At 35.0% G+C, this 24,701-nt stretch overlaps 1 protein-coding gene across 1 annotated transcript; it reads right to left on the reverse strand.

Annotated features, from left to right (window-relative positions):
* Positions 1–683: 683 nt before the first annotated feature.
* On the reverse strand, positions 684–24,307 carry Slc25a31 (solute carrier family 25 member 31). The gene is made up of 6 exons (XM_046459572.2): positions 23,944–24,307; positions 17,162–17,289; positions 6,679–6,796; positions 5,935–6,089; positions 4,077–4,202; positions 684–1,102 (listed from the first exon to the last, which is right to left on the reverse strand). Exons 1-6 carry the CDS (start codon positions 24,170–24,172, stop codon positions 905–907), a joined length of 954 nt encoding a protein of 317 aa, XP_046315528.1. The 5' UTR covers positions 24,173–24,307; the 3' UTR covers positions 684–904.
* Positions 24,308–24,701: the final 394 nt, after the last annotated feature.

The following is a 24,701-nucleotide window of genomic DNA, read 5'->3' on the forward strand; positions in this document are numbered from 1 at the left end:
TGCCTCAGCCTCCTAAGCACTGGATCAAATACACTACCTTCTACAACATCTCTGAAAAAAACAAGAATCTTATACAAATCCTCGGAAATACTGCTTATATTTCTATGGAGAAAACAGACAAAAATTTTGCTGTCCTCTGCTGACTAATGTAGTTAGAGTCAGGGGTAAAGAAGGTTCGTTTACAACAGTTTTAAACTTCCTTTATTATCAATACAGAATACAAAACCTAATTTTCAAAGGGATTTTTTTTAATCCCAAGATATATCCACACTACCAAGATTTTATTTTAAAGATAACAATTAGCAGACAAGTCATTTATATCTCTTATTTTCCAACTAGTTTTACAGTGCCATTAAAAGCATTATCAAATTTTAATGATAGATCTGTGCTTATCAAAAGCTATATCATACTGTAAGTACTACACACAGTAATTCCTGAGCTGGCTTATTAGAGATGTTGTAGAAGAAAGCTTATTTATGCCTACAGATATAATGATGACATCTCTTGAAAAACTTTTAAGAAATATTTGTCATATCCTATGATTTTTAAAAGATGAGAAGACATATATTAAATGAGTAGCAATTTAAAAGAAGATACTTTCATTTTTTAGATTTCAGCATCATATACTTTAATTTTCATCAGAGATATAAGAAAAAATTTTAAATTAACAGAAATAACATACTCATTAAAGTAAAATGTCTCATTAAAACGAGTTTGCATCTAAATGGGAAGGAAACCCACATTTATCTGATTTTTAATATTTAAACCCTTGAAAAACGCCTATGCTTTATTTCAGAATTAGCACTTTAAGAAACACTGACAGTAATAATACTATCAAAATGTACACACACGGCAGCTATGTAATTTGTGCGCTTAACAAATTTTAAATGATGGGTTTCTCAATTTAATCTGATGAACTACCTCCAATGTCAATATTGATAAATTCTTTAATTTTATCATATAACACCAACACCAAAGCACCCCCCGTACCACGAAGGATGTTGGAAAAAGCACCACGAAAAAACGCATTCATTCCCTCATGTTGGTATATCTTCACAAAGCAGTCTATGGTTCCTTTATATTGTCGTTCTGCCTCACCACTCTATATAAAGAAAGACAAACAGTTTTCCATTATCTTGATATCTTTTATCCTAAGAGTTTTCTATTAACACTAAGGATAGAGAACTTAACACTGTATTGGGTTAATGGGCATATACTGAATTTCATACTTGTCCAGGACATCTGAAAACTAACCATACATGACACTTACCAAACACTGATGGATGGCATTACACAGATCCTGATTTTTCCTCTACCATACTGCACTGAGAAATTAATAGCAAAAATATGACTAGAAAAATATGTTGGGATATTCTTAGAAGAAATTTTCTTGGAAAATATTGAAACTAAATAACCACAAAATTCTTTAACTTAATTTATGAAATGCAGCTTGAGAGATAATTTATAGGTTAATTAATATTAGAAAAGAAATTAATGAGCAATCTAAATATTTGAAAACATGTATAAGCCTAGAAAAGTTGAAATAAGAAAATAACCAGCAATAAAGGAGACAGAAAGCAAACAATACAGAATGTATAATAAAGGAAATAGAAAACAAACATAACAGAATGCATAAAAAAATCAAGAGATAATAGGAAATAAACAGTAAACAGAGAACATCAATATGAGTTTTTTTAAAATACTTTTTGGATGAATTTCTGGAAATAATGTTTGAGGAGAAAAATAGAAAAGGCCCCAAGTTTATTAGAAATGGCAAGATTAACATAAATTTGTAGATGATCCAGAGATTAATGAATAAGATTTGAAAAACTTCATGGCAATTATTTTTAAAACAGAAGAGATGAATAAATTCCTAGAAAAGTATAATTTACCAATGACATAGGAAAAAACACTGGAATACTATAATTGTTAAGAAATCCAGTTGTTAAAAATATCGACATAAGGAAAACCACACATCCAGATGGTGTCACATGTGAGTTTTAAACAGTCAATGAATGATTCCAATTTTAACAGAAACTGCTCTAGAGAAGATAAAATATGGGAAGACTTTTACATATTAACATAGTCTAACTTTGGTATGAAGGCTGTGAAAGTCTAGCAAGCCAATGTCATTGACACACAGATGCTGAACAAAGCCAAGCAAATCAAACCCAGCCAGGGATGCAAAACACAGTACAATATGGTGCACCCAAGTTTATCCCAGACACACAAGGTTATTAGTTTAGCTCTAGAAAACAGACTATTAACATATTAAAGAGAAAAATAGGATCATCTCAACAGAGAAAAATGATGACCACATTCATGATTAAAGTCATTATAACCCAAGAACAGAAAGGAACTGCCGTAACACAATAATGGGTAACTACAACCCTACCCCCTGGCAACCCCCAACACCTAACATTAAGTTATATAACACTGAAGATATTCAAGTAGGAACAAATCAAAGTTGTTAGTTGTTACTTCTTTAATATGAAATCAAATCATTCAATGAGTAGAGAAGGGCAGGGAAAAAAGATATAAAAATTGATAAGGAAGGGAAAAAAGACAATGTTATTTACCAATTATATGCCTATATAAATAATCTTCAAAGCATACACATACAAATGAGCATTTATAATAGGGCTAACAAAGTAGTAGGCTATAAAATTAAAAAACAAAAATACCACTGTTATGAGATGAATTGAGTCCCCATCAAAATCTTATGTTGAAGAAATAAGCCCAGAACCATAGAATTGATTCTATTTGGAGACAGTGTATTTAACAGTAACTTATGTTAAAGGAGATCAGTCACTAGAGTGGCCCCTAATCCAATATGACTGTCTTTTAAGATGAGGTACAGGAAGGGCCATGAGAAGATACAGGAAGAAGATAGCCATCTATAAACCAAGGAGAGAGGCCCTGAGAAGAAACCAACCCTGCCAACACTTTGGTCTCACAGACTTCTAGCCTTCAGAACAATAAGAAAATAAATTTCTGTTAAGTTCCCCAGTTTGTGGTACTTTTGCAGCCTGGCATGGTGTAATCCCAGAGGCTCGGGAGGTTGAAGCAGGAGGATCGCAAATTCAAAACCAGCCTCAGCAACTTAGTGAAACCCTAAGCAACTTAATGAGATCCTGTCTCAAAAAATAGATAAATAAAAAGGGCTGTGGATGTGGCTCAGTGGTTAAGTACCTCAGGGTTCAATTCCTGCTGCTGCTGCTGCTGCTGCTGCTACTTCTACTACTACTACTACTACTACTACTACTACTACTACTACTACTTCTCCTTCTTCTTCTTCTTCTTCTTCATCATCATCAAATGTTCTCTTGGAGTCTGGAGAAAGCCTTTTCTCTTGAGATTTTGCTCTCCAAGAGGCCTCATCTAATTACTATAAGCATATGGCACCACCTCCCATGCATTCCTGGAAACTATTCACATTTCTATTTAAACCATTAATTTTATGTATTTGAGACTAAACTATGAGTTTGGGTCCTAGTTCTATCTTTTCTTATTTGTGTTACCAGAGCTGAGAATAGATTAAGCACTCAAATGTTTGCAGAAGGAATCAACATAACAAGAAACAACCATGGAGATGAAATATATCAAAACTTTGGGTTAGGGATTTATATTTAGAACATAGATCATTATAAACATATTTTTTATCCTTAGAGTTTAAAACAATTTTTATCAAAATATACCACAACAAGTGATTATTTTTGATGGCTTATAACAGCTTATTCTACTTAATCTAATATTTCAGTTAAGATAGACACATTTATCCAATCTCTTCCCTCTCCTTCCCCACTCCAAGCAATATATGCTATAGGAGTAAAGGAATTTCTGTTCTGATGGCAGATGAGGAAGAAGTTTTGCTTTCTGGTAGCTATTTTATGATAGGAAAGCATGTAAGATGGAAAACATCATGTATTCACTTTGGCAAAGTAAAACAAATGACCTATGCCTTTCAACTGAAATTTCTCTGAAATCCAAATAAATTATACTTGGATATAAGAGATAAATTATACCTGTATATCAGATTAGAAAATTCAATTAAGCTTACAAATAATATAAAATACCTGCATCATCATACGTCTTCTAACTGTGTCAAAGGGATAAGAGAGTATTCCAGAGCATGTAGTCACAACTTGAGCAATAAAAAAAGAGATAAGAAATGGGGTTTCCTTTGGTTTTGGTAACAAGCCCTAGAAAAGAAAAATGTACCATTTAACTATATAAATTTCAAAAATATCCTCAATTCTTAAAAGATAATTTTAATAAATAGACTGAAAGTAGGTGCAACTGTATTTAAAATGCAATAAAAGCTATTTGGATTTAATAGTGGCAGATCAATTAAAAAAGAATACTGTAATATATGACTACACTTCAAAGATATATTTGGATAAAAAAGTGTATCTTCTATTAAAAGGGATTTGTTATTAAAGGCATCTAAAACTAGAAAATGATAGCAGCCAGTGACCAAAAAAAAGTTCTTTCATGGCTCTTCCTTCTTAGTAAAAAAAAAAAAAAAAAAAAAGAAAGAAAGAATGCCTGCTATTATTGTCAGCAGATGATATATTTGGCAAGTAGCTTTAAATAAAGCTTTAAGCTACTGAAGAATGTTCCTAAATTTCACAATAATAGAGAGATGATAGAGAAAAGCAAAGGGAGATTCATCAATTTTCCTGCAACTAAATAAACGTTCTTAAGATTCTATAATTTCCATTGATACATCTGTCATGAAAGTACACTAAAAATTAATCTGTCCAGATCACAATAAAATAACAGCCAACTACATTTATACTAATGAGGGAAGGCAGATATAAAATATGAATATATTATAAAATTTCCATTAGCTTTAATTTTATTCAATAAATAATGGTGATACTAATTTCACTGCTTCCTTTTAGAATCATTTTGCTGCAGTTATAAAGGCATGGATTTTTTTATTGCATTTAATAAGCAAATTACTTAACTATTCCTTAAAAATACTTAACTTAAAAATCCTTAAAAATACTTAACTTAAAAATCCTTAAAAATACTTAACTATACCTTAAAAAATCATGAATGTATAAGATTCCAGAACAATAGGTTATAAAGTACTTAAAAGAGTTCCTAGAACTAATAGCTCAAAAAAAATTGACAGTATTTATTATAACGTTTCTTTCTCCTACATTAAAGAGGTACTATTAAAATATGAAATGTAAAAGAAAAGTTCAAAGCAACTTGGAGAATGTAACACAGAATCTAACAGTAGCTAGTAGATAACCAAGCTAGTATTTAATTAATTAATTATGCTTTCTCTACTTCTCATGAAAGTAAGTTGATTATTTCTATGTAAAAAAGTGATAATAAAGTTAATATAGCTGGGTGCGGTGGCACATGCCTGTAATCCCAGCAGCTCAGGAGGCTGAGGCAGGAGGATGGCAAGTTCAAGGCCAGGCTCAGCAATGGTGAGGCGCTAAGCAAATCAGTGAGACCCTGTCTCTAAATAAAATACAAAATAGGGCTCAGTGGGTGAGTGCCCCTGAATTCAATCCTCGGTACCAAAAAATAGTTAATATAAAATTTAAAAAACTGTTAAATACCTTTCCGTATGCTAAAGATTTTATTATGATGTAAGCCTAATTAGTATGTTTTCCATTTGCAATATGATATATATTACAAACAACATAAAAGCCTAATTTTAAAAATTTATTCTGTTTAGTTATACATGACAAGCTTACTGTTTTGATACCTGATTTGTATGCAAAGTCAGACCCATAATATGGTTATAATTAAGTTATAGCAGCAATAAAATAGAATTCCATGCCTCTTATTTCATCATTTATTTTGTATAGTTAAAAGTAATATATCTACCAAATGCATTACTAATTAGAACAATAAAAAGAAATTAACCATTTACTTAATACATCCAAGTTAAAGTCCCCAAATTACCTTAACTGTGTCATAAGCTCCAAAATAAGAGGCTCGGTACACAATGATGCCCTGAACTGAAACACCAAATCCTTGGTACAAGCCAACAATTCCATCTGATTTTGCTATTTTCATAATACAATCACCTAATCCCTTAAATTGTCGCTCTTCAGGACCTAAAATAAAGCCATTTAAAACTATTAGCAACATTATATATCAAATAAACATCTTAAAGTAAATTAAACATTTTATAGATTGAAATGATCTGAAACTAACAAGAAAGCATAAATCAAAATCCACCCATTCATGTAAGAATGATCAAGATTTCAAGTAGTTTTTTAAAAATAAATTAACTATTAGTCTCTTATAAGAATAATATAATTTAAGCAACCTGACTTAAGACATTTCATTAAAAATACCAGAAAATAGCAAGAGGCAAAAGGAATCTCAAGGATGTGAGTTATACATCTAACATAGAAAAGAACTATAATTCAGATAAAAATAAGGTGCAGGAAGGTACCTCTGGGAAAAAGTGGAACTATGTTACACAGTCTTTGTGTTCACTCTTCTGTTACAATAGACCTTCCCCTTCTCTCTTTCAAGGGGAATGGAAAAGTAGTACACTTTAGGTCCCCTGTCTAACCTTTGGAAGACAATAAAATCTGTAGACTATATCTGATAACACTGTTGATACAGCATGATTCTATAACAAGTAACATAATTCAAAACACAAAGAAGGAGTTAATATTTCTATAAATCCCATACCTTTTCCAATATCGACACCTAATCGGGTTCGGGCAAAATCTAGTGGATATACTACACATAAGGAAGTTGCCCCAGCAGCTCCACCAGAAGCCAGGTTTGCCATAAACCACCTCCAGAACTGAAACACATTAATTATTTTTAAATAATTTTTATTAAACTACAGAATCTGTTTAAAACAACTGGTGAACTCCTAATTTTATAAATGTTGAATAGATTTGTAAGCTGTTTTTATAAAATAAACATCTATAATAAAATATACTGCATTGTCCAAAAAATTTCTTATATCTATGTAGCCTTTTATTTTTATCTTTTAAATTTTGCTGTTCAGAGGACTGAACTTAAGGCCTTATGCCCTGTGCTGTGTTGAAGAGCTCTTGCCTAGCATGCCCAAGTCTCTAGATTTCATCCGCTGCACAAAAGAGAGGGAGGGACAACAGAAAGAATGACACATGGGTATGAAGAGTAATATTCTGGAGGTGTTATGTGTTATAGCTGGTTACTTTATAAAAGCAATTTGTAAATCTATTTTTAAACATTTATAAAACATAGCAAACACATACATGAAAAGCAGGTAATTAGAAAACTAGATGATAAAAGAAAAGTTTTATCTCTAAAGCTGTCTTTCTGGTTCAAATTCAAATAGAAGTGTTATCATTATAATTATTTTCTTTTTTCTGAGGTAATCTGAGTCAGTCTCTGCTTCCTAAAACCAAATAAGTGAAGCCAAACATGATATGCAGCATAAAGGTTTATGAAGTATATCTAGTATCAGACACATATGGAGACTTTATTTTTGCCCTTGTTTTGGGAGGGGTATTTGAGAATGCCCCAATTTCACTTTGTAATTAAGTTTGCACACCTCAAAAATACATTTAATTATGTTCAAATGATGACATGAAAATTGGCAAGTACCAATTATAACATAGTTGATGGGATGTAAGGGAACCTTATTGGTCTACAGGTTCACTTAAACTGTTGAGAAAGTGTAATTCATTTTGATAAACATTTAGAATGAGCCTGCCTCAGATCCAGAAAGCAGCTTTTCAATATTGAGGGCCTATAAGATATATCTAAATTGTATTACTATGGGAAAACTGCTAAATACATTAAAGTGAATAATATTCTAATCAAGTTCCATTGCCTTTTTTTTTTTTTTTTTTTTTTTTGGTGCTAGAGACTGAATCCAGGGGTGCTTAACCACTGAACAACATCCCCAGCCCTTTTTAATTTTGAGACAGGGTCATGCTAAGTTGCTAAAGGCCCTTGCTAAGTTGCTGAAGCTAGCTTTGAATTAGAATTCCTCCTGCCTCAGGCTCCTGAGCCTCTGGGATTACAGCTCAATTCTTGCTTTATTATCTTGCTCTTATTTCTAATAATATTTTAAAGTCTCAGATAGCTTTGGAATGCTTAGTTTTCTCTTAGCCTAGAATGTCCTTCCTCTTCTTTTTTAAAAAATATTTTTTAGTTGTACATGGACACAATATCCTTGTTTATTTATTTTCATGTGGTGTTGAGGATCTAACCCAGTGACTGACCTGTGCGAGGCAAGCGCTATGCCACTGAGCCAGAACCCCAGCCCTTTCCCGTTTTTTAAAAACAATTTTTTTTTGAGAGAAAGAGAATTTTTTAATATTTATTTTTTAGTTTTTGGTGGACACAACATCTTTATTTTATTTTTAAATATTTATTTATTTATTTATTTTAGTTTTTGGTGGACACGACATCTTTTTTTTTTATTTTTATGGGGTGCTGAGGATCAAACCCAGCGCCCCGCACATGCCAGGCGAGCGCGTTACCGCTTGAGCCACATCCCCAGCCCTTAAAAAATTTTTTAATGTTTATTTTTTAGTTATAACTGGACACAATATCTTTATTTTGTTTGTTTTTATGTGGTGCTGAGGATCGAACCCAGGTCCTCGCATGTGCTAGACGAGCGCTCTACTGCTGAGCTACAACCTTCCACCCCCTCTCATTCTTTTTAAACAAAAAATAATTATTGCTTCATAACTGAATTCAAGTTCTACATCTTTTAAGAAATCTCTCATCTCCAATCCCTCTGAAACTGTATATAATCATACCCTCTTCCCTTAAGTTTTTCATCTATCAGAATCAAAGGTGACTTATAGAACCAATAAATAAAATGTGTCAACATGTTCCAGACTTTCATTTTTAAAATAGTTCCTAAAGTCATTATTTTCAATTTATAATTATTTGCATACTTATATTTCAATTTATAATAGTGTACACTTATACTCCAATAAACTATTTCCTGAGGCCAGGATTAAATTTAATACCTTTGCTGAGATATAATTTATACTTCATACAATTTATGCATTTAAAGTACAATTCAACGAATTGTTAGTATATTCAGAGTTGTGTAACCATTATCAAAATTTTAAAACATTTTCATCACTCCAAAAGAAACCTCCTAACTGTTATATCACTCTACCTCCTCCCTACTTCCTGAGCCCTAGGTAACCATTCTGTCTGTATAGATTTGCCTATTCTGGACATTTCGTATGAATGGAATCACACTATATATAGTGCTTTGTGAGGGGCTTTTTTCGTTTGCCAATGCTTTCATTCATGTTGCAGCTTGTTTTAATACTTCATTCTGTTTTACTGCCAAATAATACTGTTATATGGATATATAATTTATTCATTCATCTGTCATCTGATAGACATTTGGGTTGTTTCCATTTCTGGAGATCAAGATTCTTAATTCAGCCATTTACTTCACAGACAAGTCATGGGGCTTTGCTCGGAGACATGCATTTAATAAATATTTAATGAAGTATAATGATAATGCCACTTACTGTTTCCACACTCCCATGGCTCATAGTAAGTTATATTCATCAGTTCTACTGTCTTTAAGTACCCATGTTTCATAATCATGGAAAGATAATTATATCAGGAGAATGCATGTGACACCGAGGTCACATGCATTCACAGAAACCTGGTAGAAAAAAATGAGCTGGGCTAGTTTCTTTCTTGGGAATATGACTTTAGAGATTCTATGCAAGTTAGCAATAAGAATATAAATGAAAAAGTTATTAATTTTCTTAGTATCTCAGGCTTCTTTGGCACTGTTGAAAGCTAAAGACAGACGTTCTCCTAAGAAAAATCATACATGTATAAACATACTTTTAGTGTGTTTTGGTTTCTAGAAGTATCCATGGATCCCAGGTTCAGAACCTCTGCTCTACAGAAAGTCCATAAGGCATCACTATGATATTAACCTTGAACTTAAAAGGAATAAAAAATACAGGTAAATAAAAAAGGAATAATATTAAGATAGAGCAAATATACACACAAAAAGAAAGTGATTAGTGAGAAAGTTAGACTAGGTAACTTGGGAGATAAAGAGAGTCCAGTTTGGTCCCTAGAGCTGCCTTTGTTTCAAACCCAAGTCTCGCAGTATCATTATAATAAATCCCTTTTCCCTTAAAACTGATAAGCTACTCTCTGCCTCTTAAAGCCAATAAGTCAAACCAAATATGATGTACAGCAAAAAGGCTTATGAAATAGATCTTAAGTTCTATTTAATTCTTTTCTATCCTTCCTAGATAAGAGAAAAAGATGGATCACTGACTCTTTTATTGGATAATCACATAATGTGTCATTCAAATCAGGACACATTCAATAGTGAAAGTGGGAGCTATGAAAAAATGACACAGGTAGAAAAAAATGACACATGTATTAACCTTAGAGCCAACTTACTGAGATCAGGAAGAAGGAAGCTAAGAGTAGAAAGACAGAAAGGAGAAAAGAAAAGGAGAGGAAAAAAGAACCTATTCATGCAGAATGGTGATACTTGGAAGTGTCTGTGTAAGAAATAAAACCTATCCCATCACATTAAGCTTGAAAATAAGATAAACACAGAAGGCAGTATAAATGCATTCCAGTTAACTATAAGTTAATAATTTAGATATCACTATACTGTAAATTCCTTCTGTTATTGACTTCTAGTTTCATACTATTATGGAAAAAAAACTGATACAATTTCTTTTTTGGTGGGTGGGTACTGGGGATTGAACTCGGGGGCACTCAACCACTGAGCCATATCCCCAGTCTATTTTTTGTATATCTTATTTAGAGAGAGGGTCTGAGTTGCTTAGCACCTCACCCTGCTGAAGCTCGCTTTGAACTTGTGATCATCCTGCCTCAGCCTCCGGAGCCACTGGGATTCCAGGTGAGTGCCACAGTGCCCAGCTCTGATACAGTTTCATATCCTTACGTTAATACATGCTTTGTGTCCTAAGATGATATATCCTGTAGCTGTTCCATGTGCACTTGTGTCTTCTGCTGCTGCAAGGATGGAATGTTCCATACATTTATGTTGGGTCCATTTGATCTAAAGTGAAGCTGAACTTCAATGCTTCCTTATTAATTTTCTATATAGAGGATCTTCCCATTGTTCAAAGTAGATTACTGAGATGATGCAGTTTTTGTCCTTCATTCTGTTGATATACTATATCACATTTATTGATTTGTGTACACTGAACCACCCTTGCATCCCTAGGATGAACCCAATTGATCATGGTGAAAAATCTTTTTAAAGTGTGGCTGGGTTTGGCTTGCTAATATTTTGTTGAATATTTTTACATATATGTTTATCAAGGGTATCCGCCTGTTGTTTTCTTTTTTTGTTATCTCTTTATTTTGGTTATCAAAGTAATGCTGGCCTCATAGAATGTGCTTGGAAGAATTCATTTATCTTCAGTTTGGGGGAGTAATTTAATAATTAGTTATTAGATCTCATTGCTTGACAAAAATCTTAAGAAACAATTTAAAGGAGGAAAGATTTGGGTGATTTGAGTCCATAGTTGGTTGACTCCATTCACTCTGGGCCTACAGTGAGGTGGTGACTGAGAAGCAAAATGGAGAGAACTGGGAACAATAATAGAGTTCCCAAGGACTCACTCCCTTCAAGTAGGTTCTATTTCCTACAGTTTTCACTATCTCCCAATAGTCTATCCAGCTGTAAATCCTGCAACAGATGAAATCATTGGTGAGGTCAGAGCCCTAGTAATCCAATCCCCAACCCTGATCATTTCTGCATTGGGAACCAAACCTTCCACTTTTGGGGAAATTCCAGATCCAAACCATAATAGTTTTTCAAATATTGGTAGAACATAGCAGTAAAGGTGTCTGGTTCTGGGACTTTATTTTGTGGGAGACTTTACTGCTGATTCCATCTTATTATCGGTCTGCTAGTGTTTTCTATTTCTTCATGACTCAATCATAATAAGGTGCATATATCCACTTATCCTAGGTTATCAAATTGTTAGCATTTAGTTGTTCATAGTAATTTCTAATGATCCTTTGTATTTCTATGGTGTCAGCTGTAATGTCTTCATTTTCATCTTTTTCTTAGACCAGTTAAGGATTTGTCAATACTATATAACATTTCAAAGAATCAGCTCTTCATTTCATTGCTCTTTTGTATTTTTAGTCTCTACTTCACTTATTTCTACTGTTCCTTATTTTTTTTCCTTCTATTATTTTGGGGTTTTTTGGTCTAGTTCGTTATATATTAATAAATTGAGATCTTTCTTCTTTATTGATGGACATATTGACTACTGTGCACTTTTTAGTCATGGTGCATTCATCACACATTTGTGATGATGCTATGTAAACAGCACTGCTAGGCATATAAAAGTATATATAGAACATACAACTCTGTGCAGCACATACTTGCTAATGATAAAAAATGACTAGGTTGCTGATTTAGATATTTAATATATTATACTTTTATTATTTATTTATTTATGGTGGCTTTCTCATTTTTTTAATTTTTTATTTTTTTTATTAGTTGTTCAAAACATTACAAAGCTCTTGACATATCATATTTCATACATTTGATTCAAGCAGATTATGAACTCCCATTTTTACCCCGTATACAGATTGCAGAATCACATCGGTTACACATCCACTTTTTTACATACTGCCATACTAGTGTATGTTGTATTCTGCTGCCCTTCCTATCCTCTACTATCCCCCCTCCCCTCCCCTCCCCTCCCATCTTCTCTCTCTACCCCATCTACTGTAATTCATTTCTCTCTCGTTTTTTTTCCCCTTTCCCCTCACTTCCTCTTATATGTAATTTTGTATAACAATGAGGGTCTCCTTTCTTTACCTTGCAATTTCCCTTCTCTCTCCCTTTCCCTCCTGCCTCTCGTCCCTGTTTAATGGTGATCTTCTTCTCATGCTCTTCCTCCCTGCTCTCTTAGTTGTACTTTTATTTTCGTGTACTCCCTATTTATTTACAAAAAGTTTACTGTGAAACAGTATGCAGCAACCTTATACATCTTGTTTAAAATGTCTCCTGACCACATAATTTTCTGTTAAATTCATCTCTTCCTTTCATGTGTATGTATGTGTACACAAGGGATTAAACCCAGGGCCTCACGTATATAAGGCATATACTCTACCACTGAGCTACACTCCCAACCCCTCTCTTGTGTTCAATCTTGTGTTTTGTTCATCATGATCCTAGGAGCAATAGGTATACTATTCACATACGTGTGTATATACTTCTACATTTCCAAATGTATACTTATAAATGTGTATATATGTACATATATCTGTATATATATATATATATACACACACACACACAAACACAGAACCACAATTCCTAGGTGTTTAGTAGCTATACTATTTAGGTTTGTATAGCACATGCTATGATGTCTGCATGTGCTCAGTGATAACACTGTCTCATGACACATTTCTCAGAATGTATTCATATCAAGTGATGAATGACTATGTCTAGTACATTAGTCTTTTAACTTTTATACTGGTTAAAGGTTATATACACATCACGTTGAAAGTATTAGAATTTGACTACGTATTAACTGTTTTCAGTTAGTTTTATACTTTCATATGGTTTCTTGTTGATATTTAGTGCCTCTTCATTTCAACTCACAATTCCCTTTAACATGTTTTATAAAGCTGGTCATTCACATTATGATGAACTCTGGTTTTGTTTGTTTTGGAATATCTTTTATCTGTCATTCAAAATAACATCTTTTCTAGGTATAGTATTCTTTGAAGATGTCATCCCACTCCTTCTTGGCCTAAAAGTTTCTGTTGAGAAGTCTATTCAGTGGTTTCCATCATACATGACCTTCATTTCTTACTGCTTTGATTCTTTTGGTAGTTTGATTATAATGTGTCTTTGAGCATTAGTTTTTAGATTTATCTTGCTTGGAGTCCTCTGACCTTCCTCAACTTGAATGGGCATATCCCAAGATTTAGTTTTTAAGACAGTCTTCTTTAAATAAGCTTTCTTCTTCCTTTTCTCCTTATATTCCCATAATTCATGTACACATGTTTGATGTTGTCATTTAAGTCCCTTATGCTACTATTATTTTCAAATCCTTTTTTTCTTTTTCTCTAGTTGACTAATTTCAAATGACCTGTCTTTGAGTTTGCTAATTATTTCTTTGGTAAGATCAAGTCTACTGTTGAAACTCTCTCAGTTCTGAGTTTTCAGTTCTGTTACTATATTCTTCAGCTCTAGAATTTCTGCTTGGTTCTTTTGCATGGTTTCTATTTCCTTAAAGTTCCCATTATGTCATGTACTGTTTTCCTACTTCCATTTAGTTGCTGGATTTTCTTGCATCTCACTGAGCTCCTTTAAGATGATTATTTTGAGGTCTTTTACAGGCAATTAATATAATTTGGGGTTAGTTAATATATTATATTAATTGTTTTCAGTTACCCGAGCTTCATTAATTTCATTTGTTAGTGTCATGTTTGCCTAACTCTTTTTTTTTTTTTTTTTTTTTTTTGTATAGCCTTCCATTGATGTCCCATGTATTTGAAAGAACATATCCTTCCTCAGTCTTTATAGACTGGCTTCAGAAAGTTAAAGTCTTCTGTTAGGTCTCTTGAGCTCACAGTACTGCTTCCAGAATAGTGGTTCAAAAGGACTGGATTCAAGCCACATGGCTACTCTTTGGGTCCACAGTGAGAACTACAAGTGTCCAGCCTCTTATCGGGAACTCTGGCAGGTATGAATCTTATCTAATCCCTGAATAGACCAGACTATCTCCAACACCTTAGTCTATGAGGGTCTGTTTCATAGTTTATGGATGGTGGATTTACCACCCAGTGTTCTGACAGGATGGCTTCTTCCTATCTCTGGGACAGCTCCTTTTGTATCCCTGATAGGCTATACTGCTGCAGCCCGCAGCTGAGGGTTGATGGGATCGGGTCATATATAGTTGTCTCAGCATCTATAACAAAGACCAAGATCTTTAGGCCTGTCTCTGGGGTGACAGACAGGTGTCTCCTGGAAGGTTTATAGGTGAGCAGGCCTGCTCTGCTACTGAGAAGGGCTGGAACTAATTTATAGGGCTATTTCAAAGTCTACAATGGGTTAAGGTCAGCTAGTCAGCTGGGATAGATTATGTTAATGTTGTAATTTATTGTAAATACTTGTTTTTGTCTTCTGGGGCTTTATGATAAGCTATAACAGTTTGGGTTCTGGAAGGGGTTGGACACTGAGTAGCTAAGCCAGTTACATCCCATACTTATAGAACTGGACCCTGAATAAAATTCCTGTTATGGTTTAGATGTAAGTTGTCTCCTAAAAGTGCATGTGTGAGACAATGCAAGAAACTTTAGAGGAGACGTGATTAGGTTATGAGGATCTTAATCTAATCAGTGCATTAATCACCTGATAGGGATTAACTGGGTGGTAACTGGAGGCAGATAGGATGTGGCTGGAGGAAGTAGGTCATTTGGAAGGGTGTGCCTTTTGGTTCACATTTTGTCTCTGGTGAGAGGAGCTCTCTCTGCTTCACCTTAGGCCCCAAATAATGGAGTCAGCTATCTATAAAGACCTCTGAAACCATGGGTCCCAAAATAAAACCTTTTCTCATTAAAATTGTTCTTGTCAGGTCTTTTAGTTACAGCACTGAGAGACTAACTAAAACACCTGGACACCAATGCTTGATGAGAACTCCCTTGGTTGCAAACACATCACATATGTTGTCACACACTGTTGGCAGACGTAAATACTGTCTATGTGACTCTTCTAGGAGAACACAACTGAAATTGTTACTGGATTCTCTATGTGCTATTTTTTAATTATGACTAATTTAAATCCTTTTATAAATCATGAGTAAAACTTCTTTTTTCCTTCTAGTGAATCACTAAACATGAGGGTAGTCTTAGGGAATGTGACAAGGGAAAAGGGAAGATTCTGAGTCAAAGAAAGTTCTAATTATCAGAGTTGCCAGCTAAAAAAGAACACTTTACTGAATGTCCACCATAAAGCAAAGCACTATGCCAAGTGCTTGACAAGTAATCATATCTAAACCTACATTAAAACTATGAGGTAGGGGCTGGGGTTGTAGCTCAGTGGTAGAAAGCTTGCCTTGTATGTGTGAGGTACTGGGTTCAATCCTCAGTACCACATAAAAATAAATAAATAAAATAAAGATATTGTGTCCATTTACAACTAAAAAATATTTTAAGAAAACTATGAGGTAGATATTATGATGTCCAATTGTCAGACAAGAAACATAGATATCTGAGAAGTAAACTGACTTTCAAAAACCCACACAGCTAAATGAATAGAGTGCAGGAGCCAAATCCAAATATAATTCTAAGTCAAAAGAAATGTTTTAGTTACCTTTGTATTCCCTCAAACTTGAAAGCAGTGCAGAGCTTCCAATATACATTTTTAATGAAACAAAACTTCAGAATAAAGGGAATAAGGAGTATAAAAGGAAATAAAAGGAGGTAGTATTAAATGTTCCATGAACTGTTGCCTTATAAAATACCTGATAAGAGTTGGTTGGTTCGGGTGGGGTAAGAAATGAGGAGTGGGAGAGAGAGAAAAGCGAAGATTTCATAAAAGCGAGGGGAAGACCTTAGGAATAATAAAAAATGGTACAGTGTATTAAACACAACAAAACAAACAGAAATCAGGTCAAATGACATGTAGTTAATATGAGAAGAAAATCTTAAAACTGAGATTTTATAACCAAGGGAGTAATTACCCTGAAAACCAAAAAGCATCTTCACTAAAAAAGAAAAAAGTTTATCATTTTTATTTTGTTTGATTTGGTCTTCTCCATACTCTTTAATCTTAGCTAAATAGATCTTTAGTCATAAAGAAGAAATAATTTACTTATTTAGGGAATGAATCAGTCAGTGATATTTGTTAATTGCTTTCCGGGTTTAAGAAAAGCAGTGATAGTAAGATGCAAATTACATATAATATTTATTCAGAAAACACTGTCTTAAGAAAGGGTCCCTTATTAAAGTTGTGTCAAAAGATTTAGTGAAATCTGCAAAAGTTAACCCAATTCCTTTCTTCATATAGTTCTATAACTTAATACATACTGTAATTTATTAATATGTCCTGCTTTGCTTTGACCAGTAGAATGCCCTGCTTCCCAAATCAAACATCACACATAATCTAACCCCTTTAAAGAAATTTTCAGAGACACTGAAATTTAATTACCTGTTTTTCTTTATTAACTCCAGACATGAAGAGTTGTTTGTATTTGTCCTTAAAAGCAAAGTTTAGGGCTTGTGTTGGGAAATACCGGATGACATTTGCCAAATTGCCACGCCAAAAACTGAAGAAACCTTTAAAAGGAAATGTACAAATATATAAATCTAATATTGCATAATTACTAAAGTTTTAACATGTTTAATTATTTGAACTTCCTCATGAAAAAAAAAATACAGGTTTCTAAAATATATGTTTCTCCACTGAAGAAAAAAGGCAATGTTAACTATGCAGCCAATTTTGTTAATTTCAAATAAAAAGCCTTAAACAACTAAAACACTTATGGAAAGCATTACTACTTGAATATGGGGATTTTTAGTACAAAAAGAGCTCACTAATATTTGTCAGAGACTGGTCTCATCCACAAGCCTTGACATGCAAACTCTATGGAGTTACAGGTTATTACAAATATATCCACTTGTTGGTTTGTACATATACTATGAGAATGAGAAGGGGATAAAAGAAACTAAACACTCTTGTCTTTATGTTCTGAAATCACAGCGAATGGGGGATGGAATTTAGCTAGAAAAGGGATCCATTTCCATTCAAGACAATCTCTAGAGGGCTGATAGACAAACCAGAAGAAACTTTTGAGGTTAATAACATTTTTAAAAAAATTTATTTATTTTTATGTGGTGCTAAGGATTGAACCCAGGGCCTTACACGTGCAAGGCAAGCGCTCTACCACTGAGCTGTAACCCCAGCCTCTGAGGTTAATAACCTTTTAACCTCAATTCTTGGACTAACTAATCCTCATAATTCAGTCACTGTGTAACTTCTAAAATTCAGAGTAGTCCTTATAAGTCAAAGCTGCCCTAGAATATGGTACATTAGCTCTTCAGTACCACTGGTAGTTTACCATTAGATAGCCAACTACCAAAAGGTATGACTGTACAAGCAATCTAAATAGGGACACTTTTAGTCCCAGCTTGGAGAATACACAAAATCAGTCTATTAAAAAAACTGGTCAAGAACTAGAACAGGCATTTCTCAAAAGAAGATATACAAATGGCCATGGGTATATGAAAAATGTTACACACCAGTAATCATTAGGGAAATGCAGTGAAAATATCATCTCATGTGGGTGAGAATGGCTATTATCAAAAAGACAAAAGAAAACAAGTGTTGGTGAAGTATTGGGGAAAGGAGAACTCTTGTAATGTTGGTAGAATATAAATTAGTATAGCCCTTCTGGAAATCAGTATGGAGGTTCCTCAACAAAGCTAAAACTAGAATTAATATGATCAAGCAAACCCATTACTCAGTATGTATGTGTATATGTATCTCCCCAAAGGAACAGCAACCAGTATGCAAAAGAGATATCTACACTCCCATGTTTACCACAGCACTGCTCACAAACACCATGACAGTAGCATCATCCTAAGTACCCATCAACAGATGAATGGATAAGGAAAACATGGTACACAAACAGAAACATGTTATTCAGCCTCAAAAAAGAAAATCTTGTCATTTGCAACAACATGCATGAAACTTAAGTACATCGTTAAGTGAAATGAGCCAGGCACAGAAAGACAAATACCATATGATCTCACTAATAGACGGAATCTAAAAAAATCAGACTAACAGAAGCAAAGAGTAGAGGGTAATTATCAAAAGCTGGGCCAGTATGTATGCAGGACAGGGAGTAGGAAAACAGAAGTTGTTTAAAGGATACAAAGTTTCAGTAATGAAGGATAAGTGTTAGATATTTAATATACAGCATAGTGGTTATAGTTAATACTGTATGTACACTTAAAGTTTGCTAAGAGAATAGATCTTAAATGTTCTTACCACACACAAAATTTTACATATGTGAGGTGATGGGTGTGTTAATTAACTTGACTGTGTAATTCACAATGTAAACATGTTATCAAAACATCCCCCTGTACACAGTATATGTATTCAATTTTTGTCAATTTTTCTACAATAAAGCTGGGAAAATTATTTTTGAGGCAACATTAACACAGAGAAAAATAATGATAATTTGCTAGAAACAACTTTTTTTTTTTTGGTACTAGAGATTGAACTCAGGGCACTTTATCACTGAGCTACATTCCCCAGCCCTTTTTATTTTGAGACAGGATCTTGCTAAATTGCTAAGGCTGGCCTCAAAGTTGTGATCCTGCTCCATCAACCTCCCAAGGTGCCTGGCTAGAAACTTCTTTCAACTCATTTAACCCTCCTAACTACCCATGAAGTAGGTACTAATAGCCTTCCCATTTTCCAGATGAAATAATGAGATAAAAATAACTCCTAGGGGCTGGGGCTGTAGCTCAGTGGTAGAATGCTTGTCTCACACATATAAAGCACTGTGTTCGATCCTCAGCACCACATAAAAATAAATAAAGATACTGTGTCTACCTACTTCTAAAAAAAAAAAAAAGTAACTTCTAAGGCACATGATAGTTTTAAGTAGCTTGCCTAGTATAACTTGGTCATAAAGTTATTAGCTGGAATTCAAACCTAAGCAGTCTGCAAAACAATTCACTTCTTAAGTTCTTCAATCATGCAAATATTTTCTGTGCTAAGAAAACTCAACTGTTTTTCTTTAATGGAAGCAAAATTTTTAAAACTCAAGAAGTACAAGCAAATTATACAGGAATATTTATTGCTAGTTAGAGCTAGAATGAATTACTGGGGAAGGTAGTGATCTAATTGTTGGAGGTATTTTTACAATATTTACACTGATACTAAGTTCTTAGTGGTTAATAAAAACTTTCAAGAACACAGTTAAGCATTTGTATTTTCTCAGAGGTCTGACCTCTGGAGAGAAAGAACTTAGTGAACTATGTTGAGTAAGTGAGTGGCAGAGCACTTGCCTCGCACATGTAAGGCACGGGGTTAGATCCTCAGCACCATATAAAAATAAACAAACAAAATAAAGATATTAAAAAAAATTTAAGACTGAATCTTCTGAACCATAGGTTATAGTAGCATAAAAGCACGTTATTGGCAGAGGCTAAAGACAATTTTAAAGGAATCAGAAATCACTTTTTTGCAGAAATCTCACCAATCTAATTGAGAGAAATTTAAACAGAAATAACTCATTTTTAACAAAAATCACTTAACTGAGTTTGGAAAAAGTGTCATGAGAATGGTATTGGTATTCACATTTTACACATGGTTCAAATATTAAAGGTCACTTTGGAAATGGCTAATTCAGCTGCTAGTATGAGATATGGGTTTCATATTATGAGTTAAAATTATGTAATTATGATTACAAAATTAAACATTTCACAAAATGAGTATTATATATAATAATAGTACAAGGTTTTTAACTTTGGGTAATGAATTGAATATACATGAAAGATTTTAATGACAAAGACATCTGGAAACTAACCTAAGAACATGAAGGAGCACCAGATTTATAATCAAAGGAGTTTTACTAGAGTTGGCTGAAGAATGTGTTTATTTTAGGAAAACTGTATTTGTGTGAAAAAAATCCATGTGTAGGAAAACAAATATCAAGTTTCAATGAAAATCTAGAAACAAATCCCCAGAAGTTTAACAACAACAAAATGTTAAAAACTATTCAGGCAATTCTTAATATGACTGTAAAAACACAATCTCACCTACATTAATTATTTTAACATATATTTCACAGAATTCATGGACTCCTTGAAACTGGGATCTCTAGTCCTTTTTATTTTGAAATAGGGCTCCAACTTGCAATCGTCCTGCTTCAGCCTCCCCAGTCACTAGGATTATAGGCATGCACCATTGTGCCAAGTTAAATGAAGTGATTTTTAACAGTGATTTAATTTTTTTGCTTTTTTAATATTTTCTATTTTTTATTAAACATGTATTATTTGTGTAAAAAATTTCAAGTATTAAATAAAAATACACAAAGTTGGAAGGAGACAAAACCAATGAAATAATACATCTTCAAAGAAGAGCATCACTCAAGACAAATCTTATAAAATTTTATAAACCCTATAAAAAGTATCAAAGATACTCAAAGAGATGATTAGAACTATATCCAGAGGAATAATGAAGAAATATATCCTTGGGATGGAAAGAGATTAAAAGGTAAGAAGATAGTGCTAGAACACCTAGTTGTGTCTTCTGAGATCATCTTGTTGGTTCATTTATGTTGCTTAAAAAAAAAAGAAGTTAATAAAATTAGAGAATATTTGTAAAACAAGAGAAACTTGTGAACATTTGCAATATTTGAGTTTTGCTTTTCAAACATGAGAAGGCAAATTCCAGAAAATATAATCTCAGAGTCTGATCGACTCTAAGATTCTAGAATGATGTAGCACAATGCATTCTCAACCCCACCAGGCTCAAGTCTTCTATATATGATAACTATTTCACAATATTTCTTTCGCTATCCAGAAACAAAATTCAAAGACAAAGACAAAGACCACCTCATCAACTTTTAAAAAGTCAATATAATTCCCTCACTTCTATACAGAGATTAAAGAAATTTACAATATATTTTAATAAGCAAATTGGTGGGCAATAATCATGCCATAGACATAACAGACATATTCTTGCCTCTACTTACAGCAAATCTTTTGTAATTAAGACACACACTGAGTTTGAGAAAAGGACTTATCCACATACAATGAATACTATGAATACAATAGCTATAAATATTGATATAAAGGTAACCAAATACCAAAAGTAGAGTTGCTGATATGAGGTTTCATAATGATAAACAACTCAGTAAAATTTTGAACCAAATAGTTTAATCTTCCCTCTGCTTCATTAGATGGTAACAGTATTACTAGAATTAGTGCATAAAGCTCTGACTTGGACAGTTTGTATAAGTAGAGGCAGGTTTGTGTTTATACATAAATTAGGTGCTAGGCTTAAATAATCATAAACAGGCTTTGCTACTACATGAATGTAGTAGCAAAGTATAAAATTCATTCAGACTGCAGTATAAGTCTTCATTGTATAGGACTGGCCTGTGCATAGCAGCAAGATGTGTAGCATTACTGACCCCTGTATTTCACATTACTGCAAATGAGTATGACAGAACTCTTTGTACTTAAAATCAAAAGAAAACCACATAAATTTCCCAAAGTGCCTCTAGATGGCAGTATCATCCCTGTTGTGAATCAACATAATCTGCAAAGTCTATCATGAGATAATGCTAACCACCTTGTACAGAAAAACAGAAAACACTGCTTATGTTATCTCATTGTGGAAGGTTAAAAAAAAAAAAAGAAAAGAAAAACAGGAACCAGAACAGTATTTAGAATTAATTCAAGTTACAAAAGTCATATTGAATGTGTTTTGGAGGAAACATTCAAAAAATTTTAAACACAAAATAAATTAGCACTGGTCAGCACAATCTGACCAGAATACTCATGTTGACTATTTAAAATGGATGAACTAACATTAAAGAGGCCTATACTTCTCTAGAGGATTTTAGAATAAACAAGGGGAGGAGGAATGGGTTCCAGATTTTCCTGTAAAAACTTTGCAGGAAATGGGAAAGTTGCTTTGATAAAATGCATAGGAATGTGGAGAAGCAAACCGGTCACTACGAAAAATCTTAGCTTGGCTCCCAGATGGGCACTTGACGGGCATTATAAATGCACATTTCAGATGAACCCTGCAGACTCCACCCTGAACCCATATATTCTACTGAAGAGGAAAGGAAAAGTTGCAAACACATCCCTAGAGAGAAAGATTGTTTTTTTAAAGGCCAGAGGTCTATGTCCCCAGGCTGGTGGCCCAGTCCTTGATTCAAGAGAGCCTCCTGTCTCCCCAATAGCTTGGACTACAGGTGCTAACACTTCCTGCCTGCAGACTACTGTTCCATGGAAGAAGATCCTACCCAAGACTTAGACGAAAGGACTGCTCTGGAGCTGAAGCCACTTCATTTCTTGTTTACACAATAAATAGGTGTATTTTCTTTTTAAAGTTTGCATAGATTTTTTCCAAATATGATAATATAAAAATTTTGATAAATTTACTATCCCCTTAGCTAACTTAGGAATCATTCTTCACAAAGCACTTTCTTTTTTGAAGCACTATGGATGGAACCCAGGGTTGCGCTGGCACTGAGCTATATGGCCAGCACTTTTTATTTTGTATTTTGAAGTTGCTCTGGCTGGCTTTGACCTTGCCATTCTCCGGCCTCAGCCTCTCTCGCTGAGTTACATCTCCAGCTCTCTATAAAAATTTAAATAGAAGCCTGATGCAAAAAAAAAAAAGAAAGAAAAATTAGTAATACTGATTCCACTAGCCCTAACCCTTTATTTAAAAATTTTATATTTTGCTGTTTTTCCTCATAAGTTTGATTTTTAACAGTATTGTACATTAAAATACTTTTTACCTTGACTACTGAGCTTTCTGCCCTCTTACCTTTTGTGCAGAGGTGAGGGCCTCAGCATCAACCTCAGAAGTTCACCAATAAGCAGAACCTCTTTTTACCGATGGGTATCACAGAATCGGTGGCCGACGCTTGCACTTTCCATACTCCTCGTAAACCCACTATTTCAATGACTACTTGAGCATCTTAAGCACTAGTGACCGCACAACCCGAGTGCCCAACGGCGTGGCCCGTGCTGGGAGGTCCCCCTGGCACCGGTGTGTGGGCCTCGCCCCTGCAGCAGGGCCGGCCGACTTCCGCCAGGCCCAGTACCAGGCGCGCAGGGCGCCACCCCGCCACCCGCCACCCCCCCACCCCCCCCCCCCCCCCCCCCCCCCGCCACCCCCCCCCCCCCCCCGCCACCCTCCTCGGCTCCCCCGAAGCCGGCCGCCCTACGCACCCTGCTCGCGGGGGATCCGCACCAGGCAGTCCACCATGCCCTGGTACCGCGACTCTGGGCTGATCTGCTTGGACGACGCCTGCACCTGCAGCAGCAGCTTCACCCGCTCGATGGGCGCCACGGCTGTCTTGGACACAGCGGCCGCCACGCCGCCGGCCAGCAGGTCCTTCCCGAAAGACACGGCGTCGAACAGCCGCTTTTCCTTTTTCTTGGCAGGCTCGCGTGTCATGGCGGAGCGGCAGACTAGACCCCAGCCCCGGCCGAAAACCAGGCCCTGAAAGAAGACCCAGCCGAGCAGACAACCGCTTCGGCTTTATCCTGGCGGGAAAGCCGCGCGCAGGATGCCAGGAAGTCAGGCTCAGGCCGCGCTGGGGAGCTGCGCAGGCGCGCCCAACGGCCTCCTGCGGCCCACGTGACTCCCCACATGCCCGCAGCACGTGACTCCCGCTTCATCCAGAGAACTGCACACGTGGTCTAAGAGGCAGCGGGGTTAAACGTGAATCCACACCACCGTGCAATATCGCACACACGGCCCCTGGAAACCTGCGCTGCACGTTCAGTGCAAAAGCGAAGTGAGAGGCGCCATGTCTCAGCGGCGGTCCTAATTTTGACCTCATGGAGTCTCAACAGTGTTCCAATGTGACCGCTGTGTACATCTGTCCTGCAGTCTACTTTCTTCAAACGGTCACTAAATATACCCTGGAGGTCCCTCCCTAGTAGCGTATATTCCTGATTCTTTTTTACAGCTTCTTTTCTTT

Source organism: Marmota monax, unplaced genomic scaffold (genome assembly GCF_021218885.2).
Source record: "Marmota monax isolate L192 unplaced genomic scaffold, Marmota_monax_Labrador192_F-V1.1 WCK01_AAM20220418_F8-fsc00039, whole genome shotgun sequence".
Taxonomy (NCBI): domain Eukaryota; kingdom Metazoa; phylum Chordata; class Mammalia; order Rodentia; family Sciuridae; genus Marmota; species Marmota monax.